The sequence below is a fragment of the Somniosus microcephalus genome, chromosome 30 (assembly GCF_052327205.1).
Source record: "Somniosus microcephalus isolate GS21.2 chromosome 30, FLI_Smic_1.0, whole genome shotgun sequence".
NCBI classification, from domain to species: domain Eukaryota; kingdom Metazoa; phylum Chordata; class Chondrichthyes; order Squaliformes; family Somniosidae; genus Somniosus; species Somniosus microcephalus.
In genome coordinates, this window is record NC_141016.1 from 11,217,125 (window position 1) to 11,230,180 (window position 13,056).

The 13,056-nt window shown below is 47.1% G+C and overlaps 1 protein-coding gene across 4 annotated transcripts in view; it reads right to left on the reverse strand.

The window, feature by feature from the left end:
* Positions 1 to 357: 357 nt before the first annotated feature.
* Positions 358 to 13,056, reverse strand: part of LOC147097920 (uncharacterized) — a 78,761-nt gene continuing 66,062 nt past the window's right edge. For 3 of the 4 annotated variants that reach the window (XM_085970995.1, XM_085970993.1, XM_085970994.1), the window contains exons 18-23: positions 11,512 to 11,642; positions 9,717 to 9,836; positions 2,295 to 2,434; positions 1,644 to 1,820; positions 1,345 to 1,470; positions 358 to 566 (exon numbers count right to left, since the gene is read on the reverse strand). In XM_085970995.1, the coding sequence (XP_085827121.1) occupies positions 498 to 566; positions 1,345 to 1,470; positions 1,644 to 1,820; positions 2,295 to 2,434; positions 9,717 to 9,836; positions 11,512 to 11,642 (763 nt within the window). In that variant the 3' untranslated portion in view covers positions 358 to 497. Of the gene's footprint in view, positions 567 to 1,344; positions 1,471 to 1,643; positions 1,821 to 2,294; positions 2,435 to 9,716; positions 9,837 to 11,511; positions 11,643 to 13,056 lie in introns of those variants that run through there. The other variant, XM_085970996.1, reaches the window with a different exon arrangement.

The following is a 13,056-nucleotide window of genomic DNA, read 5'->3' on the forward strand; positions in this document are numbered from 1 at the left end:
CGAGCGAGCGAGCTGGGTCTAGCTTGTTAGCACCCTCTGCTGTTGAGAAAAGGCACGTCCCCTTCACTTGCTGCTCCGCAGTGGCAGAGCTCCTGGAAAACCTCATCTTATTGGCACTTTGTTGACGTCTCTCTGTGTCTATAGAGAAAGGAGGCTTTCATCCTGTTAGTCTGGAACAGTCAGTGCTTTCACTGACCTGTATTGTGGAGCTAGTTTCCTCCTGTGCTGCTGTCTTTCTCGCCTTCCTTTAGAATCACAGAATGATGCCATTCGGCCCATTGCACCTCTTTGAAAGGACTATCCAATGCGTCTCACTCCCCCGTGCTCTTCCCATTCTACGAATTGGAAAGTCGTTCCTTATACTCGTGAGATTTAATAAGGTTAACAGAGAGAGGCAATCAAGAACCAACTCTGTCCAGACATTGTATATTATAAAGCTTCATTTTTTTGTTTAATTGTCATTTTCAATTTCAGTCCATCCCAAAGTCCTTCCCTTTTCAGCTTGGCGATGTAGCTCCCAGCATCTCCACACAGTCCTTCACAGTGTCATAGAGGATACTCTTCATCTGTACAGGCACAAGAAAAAGACTTGTTTTAATATACAGTGGCTGGGGAGCACATTACACATCCAGCGTGGTGACGACCCTCACTGATGGTCACTCACTGCACCTTCCTCTCCCCACCCCCTCTTTCTTTTCTTCAAAAGGTTCTCTGTTTTGCCTACTTGTTCGGGGAGTGAGCAGGTAACTAAAAAACAGTAACAGATCAATGGTTGTCAGCTGGCTAATGCACTTCGGCAAATGCTGATAATTAATCTCTCTGGGTTCAGTACCTGATGGGTCTGGGGAGAGGCAACAGAAATGGGAGGCTACAAATCTAAGATATACTGGGGGGGCTAAATGCGAGAGCCCCCCAAAAAACGGGCGAGGGGCATCTTAGCCCTCCTAACACCACCTAATTCTTCCTTTCCCTCCCCGCCATAAGAAATAGGAGGAGTCGGCCATTCGGCCCTTTGAGCCTGCTCCCCCATTCATCAAGATCATTGCTGATCTTCTACCTCAACTCCACATTCCCGCACTATCCCCATATCCCTTAATTCCCTTCGTTCCCAAAAAATTATCGGCCTCTGTCTTGAATATATTCAATGACTTGAACATCCACAGCTCCCTGGGGTAGAGAATTCCCCTCCCTCCCTCTTCCCTATTCCCCCACCCTCCCGCCTCCATTCCTTTTCTCCCCCTCTCTCCCCTCCCTTTCCTCTGCCTCCCTCTCCTCCTTCCTTACCTCCCTCCTGCTCTCTTCCCAATTGTTTCAATATGCAGCCCCCACCTCGAAGTGGCCTACCTGCAGTTTGTGTTGTGTGGGAGATTTGTTGTTTCCTGGTATTGGCCTTGTTCGGAAGGAGTGTTTGACGTGCTCTGGGGAGACGAACTCTTTTGTCACAGTGATACAACTGGTAATGTACTGCACCTAAAGATGAGACACAGATGATGGTTACCTAAATTTTACAGCACAGAAACAGGCCCTTCGGCCCAACGGGTTGAGAGTAGAGCTTTGCCCTCTGCCCCTTTCTCTCGGAATATTGATAAACCGAGAACGTTATAAAGATATTGAACTATCCATCACCACTCCTTGCTTTTTACCTGATAGGTGGTTGCCATGGGAATGAGGAGTGCGTCACCCCTGAACTGCAACACAACTCTGCTCTGGATTCCACATTCTTCAAACAGTCTCCGCCGCAGAACCTGGTCCAGGTAACTGCTCTGACTGGAGATTTGATCCTGACCAGCAAGACCTTCTGGATCTCCCTCCTCCGTCACCTGTGAACATCACAGACCCTCTATTTACAACTGTGCACCAACTCATACAACTTACAGCATGTGGCAGTCATGAGGTCCAATCACAAACATTCTTCGCTTCTAATTTCAACGAGGTTATAGTTTCTTTCCCCCCCCCCCCCCCCCCACTCAACAACGCACCAACGGTTCCTCATTGGACGAGTTTTAATGTGGCAGCTGTATGTTATGTAGCTGTTGAAGGGGAATCAAAGCCAAGCCTGATCCTATCAGCACCTCACGTCCACATCTTCAACAGCCAGTTGGGATCCTGTCTCATTGTCCTGCTCCAGACTCTGGGCATACATTCTACTCGGAATGCTCAGTGCCACACCTTGAGGAGGGTAAACAGCCGCCTCATTTGACTTCCCAATTCACTTAGGCGAGATGTTCAAGAATCCACATCATCGGGTTGCAAGTTGGAAATGTTCAACTCAAGGAGCAGGAATCTAAACCAACCTTCTGTAAAAAGTCCCTTATCGTGTCGGTGTCCTGGGTGGGATAGATATGCCAGAGAGCCCCTGGCCTCTCGCTCGAGTCCCTCAATCTTCTCATTACAGCATCATCCACAGTGTCTCCCTCTAACCTGGCGAGAATCGCTGCACAAAATAAATAGAACCATTAGTAATGGCGGGAAACCATTCTCTCTCCACATGGTCTTCCTGTGCAAATATATGTTGTTGGTCAACATTATGGTTTTCCGTTTGGGACACTCTCAGTCTAGTAGGGGGAATTGACAGGGTAGATGTTGAGAGGCTGTTTCTCCCCTGGCTGGAGAGTCTAGAACTAGGGGTCATAGTCTCAGGATAAGGGGTTGGCCTTTTAAGACTGAGATGAGGAGGAATTTCTTCACTCAGAGGGTTGTGAATCTCTGGAATTCTCTACCCCAAAGGACAGCGGATGCTGAATCATTGAGTATATTCAAGGCTGAGATTGCTAGATTTTTGGACTCTAGGGGAATCAAGGGATATGGAGATCGGGCGGGAAAGTGGAGTTGAGGTGGAAGATCGGCCATGATCTTATTGAATGGCCGACTCCTGCTCCTAATTCTTATGTTCTTTGTCACGGACACATAGGACTAAATTAACAATGACCTGCGTAGGCAACAGCATGGGTTGCTTTGTATGGGACACCCAGTATTATTCTATCAATCCCATGCTCTACCTGCCCTAGGAGTGCAGAATGGGGCAATGGAGAGGGAGCTTCATCCGACACTGCCAGACCTTCACTGCTGACACTAAGGCTCGGAATTTCCCCAGAGCTCCTCCTGCTATTGTGCTGGAGAACCAGCTTACCTGGAAAGTTGTGGAAGCACCTCCGAGGAAAATTCTCAACCTAGGCATCAAAAGCAAAAAATACTTCCTGTTCCTAACATTCCCATAACCTTTGGAACTCGCAACCGCCCCTACCCCCTGATCCATTTGGAAATGACTTCAATAACTCACAGGGGTACCGGCTGTATATTCTGGCTCTATGCCACCATGAACATCCCCAAGCCTCCATTTCACTATCTGGCCACCAGCAACTGGGGGGATATCCCGCCCCCTTTGCACTAAAAACCTTGCATGTAACAACAAATCGATCAGAGGCAGCCCCGTAGTGTAAACAACCCAACAGCACCATCAGAGACACCTAACCTAGGCGGGGGGGGGGGGGGGGGTTGTTGGCGAGAACAAGGCTTCCAACTGTGTCAAGCTGGAAGGCTTCCTCTGGTGACCTTTGGTTCACCATTTTGACTCGGGCTAAATTCCTCACCAGTCTGTATTGATTTGGAACGTCCTTTAGCCCCTCTAGTGGGCAGACACAGAGAGAGTCTCAACTGATTCTCCCACCACAGGGAGCATCATCTGTGCTCACATGTGGAGCCAGGGTCATGCAGGGTCAGCTCAGGCTGATCTCCCTTTCCTGCACACCCCCTAGCTAAAGGCCACACCAGCCCATTGTGTCACCTCACGCTGGCGCACAGGGCACAGGCCAGGGAATTTTAGCTACGAGGAAAGATTGGAGAGGCCGGGGTTGTTTTCTTCGGAAGGGAGGAGGCTGAGGGGAGACCTAATTGAGGTGTATAAAATTATGCTGGGCCTAGGCAGAGTGGATAGGAAGGACCTAGCCCAGCCTATGATGCTCCCCATGGTGAGATAGCCAGTGGAGACTTCCGGTGTACGCTCACACACATTGAATGGGCCCAAGGGCAATGTAAATGAGGGCACCCACGGCAACATTCATACATTACAACAGTGACTACACTTCAAAAGTACTTCATTGGCTGTAAAGCCCTTTGGGACGTCCAGTGGTAGTGAAAGGCGCTATAGAAATGCAAGTCTTTCTTTCTTATCTCCTACACCAGGAGAACTTGGCTGAGGGGAGTACGTGTCCCTTTCAAAAACCGCCGTCACCAACCACCTCAAATACCCAACCTGGTCCTAGAGTCCTCACCTGAGAAAAGGTGAGCATTGGGGCCAGGAGCTGGGTGAGGAGGGGATCAAGTGAGGAGGAAACACCTCCAGGGAAGAGATGAGTTTGGGGGCAGGCGGTGGGGAGGGGTTTCTTATGTTCATTAATAAATAGACATTCTTATTATGAACACAGCTAGCTTTTGCTAGTTACTTTATTGAGCACATGTGGACTAGGTACTGTATCTGTAGAGGCTTCCATCTTGACTGCTGCCTTGTGGGTAGCCTAGTGCCTCATGGGTAATGTAGTCTTAATATATATACAACTGGGTAGTGTAGTCTTATACATACAGCTATATACGGCTCCACCTAGTGTCCACTATAGAATGACATGTTATTGATCATTACATCCCCCTTTCTTTGAGGTTTAACAAAATCAATATCAATCAACTTTCAAGAAAACAATAAAGATAATATCAGTAACACTTTTGTTAGTGCTCTATAAACAAACATTTTCAAAACAGTCAACACATTTTCAAAGCTTTACATTGTACTCAAAGATTAAGTCTATCAGGCTTTTTTACTTCACGTGTGGATCTTCTCAACACGGGTAAGTCTGATGTATCTTCATGAGATTGTTCTGGCGGTGAATGACAAGATGCAGTTGCGGCATTGTCATCAATCTGCTCTTGAATAGTCTCTTGTGTTTTTAGGAGGGAACGGCGGTTCCTCCTGAGAATCTGTCCTTCCTCAGTTCTAACAGTGTATGACCTTGGTCCTACTTCCTCAAGAACTGTAGCTTTCCTGTTCCATGCATCTGGATCCTCAATCCTGACAACATCATCCCTTGTCAATGGTTTTAGAGTTTTGGATGACTTGTCATAGTATGATTTCTGTTTCAGCTTTAACAGTTGAAGTCTCTGTCTCAGTTCCTCACTTTGCTGTTCTTTTGCACAGCAGGGTAGCGTGCTGCGCAACTTGCGACCCATTAGTAGTTCAGCAGGTGAAGAACCACAGTCTAAAGGTGAGGCTCGGTAGCTCAGCAGGGCGAGATAAGGATCAGACTTGCTTTCTGTCGCTTTCTTCAGTAGCTGCTTGAGAACTTGAACACCTTTCTCTGCCTTACCATTTGACTGAGCATACAAAGGACTGGATGTGATGTGCTGAAAGTCATAATGTGCTGCAAACTGTTGCCACTCCTTACAGTTGAAGCACGGACCATTGTCGCTAACGGCAATCCTGGGAATGCCATGTCTGGCGAAGATGGATTTAACATGCATTATGACACTGCTTGCTGATGTGCTTGAGAGCAGCGCCATCTCAGGATAGTTAGAATAGTAGTCAATCACTATTAGATAGTCTTTACCATTTAAATGAAAAAGGTCCATACCAACCTTTTGCCATGGTGCTGTTGGTATGTCAGCTACTATCATTGGTTCCTTTGCTTGTTTGTTTTGGTGTTTCTGACATGTCTCACATTTGCCTATCATGTTCTCAATGTCCTTATTTATGCCAGGCCAATAAACAGTGTCTCTTGCCCTCCTTTTGCATTTTTCAATTCCGAGGTGTCCCTCATGAATCCTTTTGAGCATGTCTTGACGTAGAGCCTGTGGAATGACTATTCTGTTCTGTTTTAGTAATAGTCCACTTGCGACACTCAATTCTGACCTTATGTGAAAATATTTTGGACAGGAACCTTTTGGCCAACCATGATGAATGTTCTCTATTACTGTTTGTAATATTGTATCTTTTACTGTTTCTTCTGCTATTTGCTTTGATTTTGTGTCTGACACGGGCAGTGCAGCAGTGACCATACTCACATGAACATCCACGTCTTCTTCAGTAGAGCTCACATGACTCATTATGGGTGCTCGGGATAGTGCATCTGCTAACACTATGTATTTGCCTGGTGTGTAGATCAGTTCAAAGTCATATCTTTGCAGCTTCATCATGAGTCGTTGAATCCTTGGAGACATCTCATTCAGGTTCTTTTTTACGATGGCAACCAGTGGGCTGTGGTCTGTCTCAACTGTGAAGGTGGGAAGTCCATATATGTAGCCATGAAACTTTTCTAGTCCAACTACCAAGCCTAGACATTCCTTTTCAATCTGGGCGTATCGACACTCAGTATCAGTCATAGACCTGGAGGCATAGGCAACAGGCTTCCAATCTTCACCCTCTGCTTGTAGCAAGACCGCACCTAGGCCATCTTTTGATGCATCCATTGACACTTTGATTCTTTTTGTTGGGTCAAAGAAGGTGAGTACAGGTGTGGTTGTCAGCACTGTTTTGAGGTTTATCCACTCTTGTTCATGTCTTTCTGTCCATGCGAACTCATTTGTTTTATGTAGCAGGTCTCGCAGACAGGCTGTCTTGGCTGACAAGTTAGGAATTAACTTTCCAATGAAGTTTATCATCCCCATGATGCGTAGCACTCCTTTTTTGTCAGTGGGTCGGGGCATTTTGAGTATGGCGTTTACTTTTTCCATATCTGGCTCTATTCCTTTACCAGATAGATTATCTCCTAGGAAAGTGACTTCTTGGATGCCAAACTGACACTTGGCTTTGTTGAGCTTCAGTCCATTCCGGCATATGCTCTGTAGCACTTTAGTCAGTCTCTCATTGTGTTCTTTCAGTGTGGAGCCCCAGATGATGATGTCATCAACATAGACCCGAACTCCTTCCAGACCTTCAATTATGTGTTCCATCGCTCTATGAAAGATTTCAGATGCAGATATTATCCCGAAAGGCATTCTGGTGTGTTGAAGGTACAGTATTTGGTGCTCTCTTCATCCAGTTTTAGTTGCCAAAATCCTTGTGAGGCATTGAGCTTTGTAAAGTATCTGGCACCTGACATTTCACTGGTGATTTCTTCTCGCTTGGGAATCTGGTAGTGTTCACGTTTTATGTTTGCATTTAAGTCCTTTGGATCCATGCATATTCTTAGATCATTGTTCTTTTTCTTTACACATACCATGGAGTTAACCCAGTCTGTTGGCTCTTCGACTTTCCTGATGACTCCTAGTGTGGTCATTCTGTCCAGTTCATTCTTGAGCCGGTCACGCAGGGGTGCTGGAACTCTTCGTGGAGCATGTACCACTGGCTGAGCATCCTCCTTTAGCTGGATCTTGTAAGTGAATGGTAGAACTCCAAATCCTTTGAACACATCCTGGAAATCATTCACTACAGAATCCATCGAGTCATCTGGTCTGCTTATGGCACAGTTTATACGGTAGACTCTCTTGACCAGTTCTAAGTCCTCACAAGCTTTGTCACCCAGTAGTGAATCAAGTCTTTCAGCCACAACAGAAAACATGAGATGATGCACTTTGTCTTTGACTGTCACTTTAAGTCTGCATACACCTAAGCTATCTATTTTCTGTCCATTATAGTCCTTCAGTAGTACTGACTTTTTCTGTATTTTGGGCTTTTCTTTCATATTGTTAATGTCACTCATACTGATTAAGTTTGCTTTTGCCCCAGTGTCTAGTTTCAAGGTAACTAATGCTCCATTTACCTGCAGTGGGATCATCCATTTGTCCACTTTTACTGCATTAACTTTATGTTCAGCATTGTCCATTTCTGAGGGCTGCACATTTTCTGTATCCTTTTTGATATCGTCACATGACACCATTCGTACAAAAATTCTCACTTAAATCAGTGTCCTCAATTACATTAACTCGTTGCCCTCTTAGTTTTTACTTTTGAAAAGCATTGTTTGGCAAAGTGATTCTTTCCATTACACTTTGTGCACATTTTTCCAAACACTAGGCATTGTCTTAACTGATGTTTGTAACCACAGCGTTTACAATTAAAAATTTCATCCTCCGATTGCTTTTCATTTCTGTTCTGCCCACGTTTCTTCCCCTTGTAGGACACAGCAGTGACAGCAGCATTATCACTCATTACAATCGCATCATTATTGATTTCACTGAAAGTCTTCGCGTGCTTTCGAGCTAGATTGCTGGCTTGGCATATTTTCACCGCATTTTCCAAATTTAGTTTGGTTTCTCTCAACAGACGTTCCGTGACTTTTTTATCATGAATACCAAACACAATCTGGTCATGAATCATGGATGCTTTGAGCTCAGAGAAATTACATGTCTGTGCTTTCAGTTTCAGATCAGTTATAAAGCTATCAAAAGTCTCATTTTGCTGCTGTGTCTGAGAACGGAAGATATATCTTTCATAGGTCTCATTCTTTTTGGGAGAGCAATGTGCATCAAATTTTTTTAGCACATCTTCTAATTTTTCTCTGTTCTCCTCTGGATTAAATACAAATGTATTAAATACATCTATCGCCTGTGGGCCTGCAACCATAAGCAGCAACGTTATCTTCCTTGCGTCTGGCTTCGTACCGAATCCGATGGCTGCAATGTAGAGTTCGAATTGTTGTTTAAAAGTCTGCCAATTGTAGTCGATTTTTCCTGTGAGTTTCAAACGCTCTGGTGGCTTCAAATTCTCCATGTCGCTTTTCACAATTTTTAGCAGATCTTCACCATCCTGGTACCATCTTATGTTCATTAATAAAGACATTCTTATTATGAACACAGCTAGCTTTTGCTAGTTACTTTATTGAGCACATGTGGACTAGGTACAGTATCTGTAGAGGCTTCCATCTTGACTGCTGCCTTGTGGGTAGCCTAGTGCCTCATGGGTAATGTAGTCTTAATATATATACAGCTGGGTAGTGTAGTCTTATACATACAGCTATATACAGCTCTACGGCTCCACCTAGTGTCCACTATAGAATGACATGTTATTGATCATTACAGGGTTGGGGGGGTCGATGGCAGAGAAAGTGGAGATTGACATGGGACTGGGCGAGAGCGAGATGTGGCTGGAGGGCAATCAAGGGGACAGCAGGGTTGGCGGCAGAGGCAACTGTACGGATGGACCTCTCATCTTTGAGACAAGGAAACCAACCCTTTGGGACGTGCGGAGGCCGTGAAAGGAGCCATAGAAATGCAAGTTATGTTCTTTCTATTTAAGGAGTGCCCAACCGCAATGAGCAAGCCACAATTCACAAATACTTTGAGGTCAGGTGCTTGATGGTATGTGCTGATGCCATCAATCTGCTGCTGTCCTGGGGCCAATATTTATCCCTCAATCAACATGCCAAATACAGATTATCTGGTCATTATCACATTGCTGTTGGTGGGAGCTTGCTGTGCGCAAATTGGCTGCCGCGTTTTCTACATTACAACAGTGACTGCACTTCAAAAAAAGTACTTCATTGGCTGTAAAGAGCTTCAGGGCATCCTGTGGTCATGAAAGGCGCTATAGAAATGCAAGTTGCATTCTTTCTTTAACACCAGGGGCCAGCACACCATGGATCTAATGCACATGGATTCCGTGCAGTGAAAGATGTGGCTTGGCTTGGCTGGGGGGGGGGGGTTTCCTAACCCTTCACACTTCAGAAGATGGCTCAAATCAAGTGCCATATGCACAAGACGCCTATACAAGAGAGAGAGAGATTTCAATGGACCTTTCTCCAGCGTGTCCCGGTCTTCCTGTGGCGGCTCTGCGTGGACCAGGAGGTGAAGCGTGTCGGTCAGTTCCAGTCGCAGGCTGGTGCTTCCTGTGTTGCCATCGTCCATCCTCAGCCCTGTGAAAACAAAGCACCTTTCTTTTCAAAAACACTGGTGCTGCTCAAAGCAGGAATGCTAATTCTTTTATTTTGTTCGTTTGTGGGATGTGGGCATCACTGGCAAGGCCAGCATTTATTGCCCATCCCTAGTTGCCCTTGAGAAGGTGGTGGTGAGCCGCCTTCTTGAACCGCTGCAGTCCGTGTGGTGAAGGTACTCCCACAGTGCTGTTAGGGAGGGAGCTCCGGGATTTTGACCCAGCGACGATGAAGGAACGGCCAATTCTATTTCCAAGTTGTGTGACTTGGAGGGGAACTTGGAGGTGGTGGTGTTCCCATGCACCTGCTGCCCTTGTCCTTCTAGGTGGAAGAGGTCGCGGGTTTGGGAGGTGCTGCCAAAGAAGCCTTGGCGAGTTGCTGCAGTGCATCCTGTAGATGGTACACACTGCAGCCAGGGGGCGCCGGTGGTGGAGGGAGTGAATGTTTAAGGTGGTGGATGGGGTGCCGATCAAGCAAATTCCTTTCCAGCTTTAGTAATAACAAACAGGCCAGGCGTACAATTCCCCTGGCTAATAAAAAAGGGTTCTGTGCTCCAGGATCTCTCGCCCTGGTCTCTGCCCTGTCCGCCAGTGTGAGGAGACACAATGGGCTTGTGTGGCCTTTAGCTGGGGGGGGGGGGGGGCAGGCAAGGGAGACCAGCCTGAGCTGACCCTGCATGACCCTGGCTCCACATGTGAGCACAGATGATGCTCCCTGTGGTGGGAGAAGTGAGAGAGTGTGAGTGTGAGTGTGAGTGTGAGAGTGAGAGTGTGTACACACATTGAAACGGGCCTACGGGCGAGATAAATGGCCGCAGCTAGATTACTGCGTGCATTTCTGGTCACCACATTACAGGAAGGATGTGATTGCACTAGAGAGGGTGCAGAGGAGATTTACGAGGATGTTGCCTGGGCTGGAGAATTTTAGCTATGAGGAAAGATTGGATAGGCTGGGGTTGTTTTCTTTGGAACAGAGGAGGCTGAGGGGAGACCTAATTGAGGTGTATAACATTATGAGGGGCCTAGATAGAGTGGATAGGAAGGACCTATTTCCCTTAGCAGAAGGGTCAATAACCAGGGGGCATAGACTTAAAGTAATTGGTCAGAGGTTTAGAGGGGATTTAAAGAGAAATTCTTTCACCCAGAGGGTGGTGGGGGTCTGGAACTCGCTGCCTGAAAGGGGGTAGAGGCAGAAACCCTCATCACATTTAAAAAGTACTTGGATATGCACTTGAAGTGCCGTAACCTACAGGGCTACGGACCAAGAGCGGGAAAGTGGGATTAGGCTGGAGAGCTCTTTGTTGGCCGGCACGGACACGATGGGCCGAATGGCCTCCTTCTGTGCTGTAAATTTCTATGATAAAGGAGGGCAACCATGGCAACAGTCCACACTGTAAGGAGGGGGACAAGAGCAAAGTGGGCTAGGGACCTTTAAAAACCTTCACCCATCGTTACGGCTATCAGCTTCTGGGTTGCGGCTTTACACCCCTGGACTGCCCCCGCATCCCCCTCCCAAAACTCCCGACCTGTGGACAGTGGAGAAAATAACCGGGACATAAAAGTCCTGCCATAAAAATGTGGGAATGATTGGTGGGTGTGGAACTGAGGCAAGGCCGGGCCATCGGACGGGGTCTTTATAATTACGGGGCATTGCTCACCGTACACACTGCACACCCTCAGCTCCAGCTGGGCCTTTGCTGTCTCTTCCGGGAATCGGGAGATGAGGTTTAGTTTTCCATCGTTCCTGGTGTATTCCGGTAACGGCAGGTGCCTGTGCAGCTCGTCGAACCTGCAACGGGAACCACGTCACAAATCCATCACACGCCTCAACTTAAAAAAACACAACGGCCAAAGGCTGGGGGTTGCGGGGGGGTTGGGCGGGGCGGCTGGAGGGGTACCCCACCCTCGTCCTCACTCCTCTGAGCTCGCTGTCCCAGCCGTGTCGCTGTGGGGGAGGGGAGCGGCACAGAAGTCCGCAAGCTGTCTCCAGACACATCGGCACTGCTTAAATTTGTACCTTCTAAACGGGTTTACTTGAGCAGTGCAGGCAAAGGCTGGGGGCGTGGGGGTGGGGTGGGGGCGAGTTTAGAGCTAGTGAACTATCAGGAGAGGCCATCCTGACTCACCTTTACAAAGTATTAACAGCACAGAAACAGGCCATTCGGCCCAACTGGTCCATGCCGGTGTTTCTGCTCCACACGAACCTCCTCCCACATCTCTTCATCTCACCCCATCAACATATCCTTCTATTCCTTTCTCCCTCATGTGTTTATCCAGCTTCCCCTTAAATCCATCTATACTATTCGCCTCAACCACTCCCTGTGGTAGCGAGTTCCACATTCTCACCACTCTCTGGGTAAAGAAGTTTCTCCTGAATTTCCCATTGGATTTATTAGTGATTGTGCTATATTTATGGGCCCTTCTTCATCTCGCACATTACAACAAATTACCACCCTTTGTATTTATAGAAACATAGAACAATAGGAGCAGGAGTCGGCCATTCGGCCCTTCGAGCCTGCTCCGCCATTCAATATGATCATAGCTGATCCTCTATCTCAATACCATATTCCCGCTCTCTCCCCATACCTCTTGATGCCTTTTGTGTCTAGAAATCTATCTATCTCCTTCTTAAATATATTCAGTGACTTGGCCTCTACAGCCTTCTGTGGTAGAGAATTCCACAGGTTCACCACCCTCTGAGTGAAGAAATTTCTCCTCATCTCAGCCCTAAATGTCCTACCCCGTATCCTGAGACTGTGACCCCTCATTCTCGACCCCCCAGCCAGGGGAAACACCCTCCCTGCATCCAGTCTGTCTAGCCCTGTCAGAATTTTATACGTTTCAATGAGATCCCCTCTCATTCTTCTAAACTCTAGTGAATACAGGCCTAGTCGACCCAATCTCTCCTCATACGACAGTCCTGCCATCCCAGCAATCAGTCTGGTGAACCTTCGCTGCACTCCCTCTATGGCAAGTATATCCTTCTTTAGGTAGAAGGTTACGAATGCTGCCAGCGAAGTCGAAGCGCGTGCACTGTGTTTTTTTTTCCAGTTGTTCGCTAACCGAAAAGAAAATATTGACGCCATTACAAAGAAAAAACTTCCAGAGAGAAAGGAGGGGCGGTGGGGGGGGGGGGAGGGGAGGGGTGGCGAAGCGAAAAGAGATCGCCGCCGAACACAGCCGCGTCAGGGAAAAGAAAATCC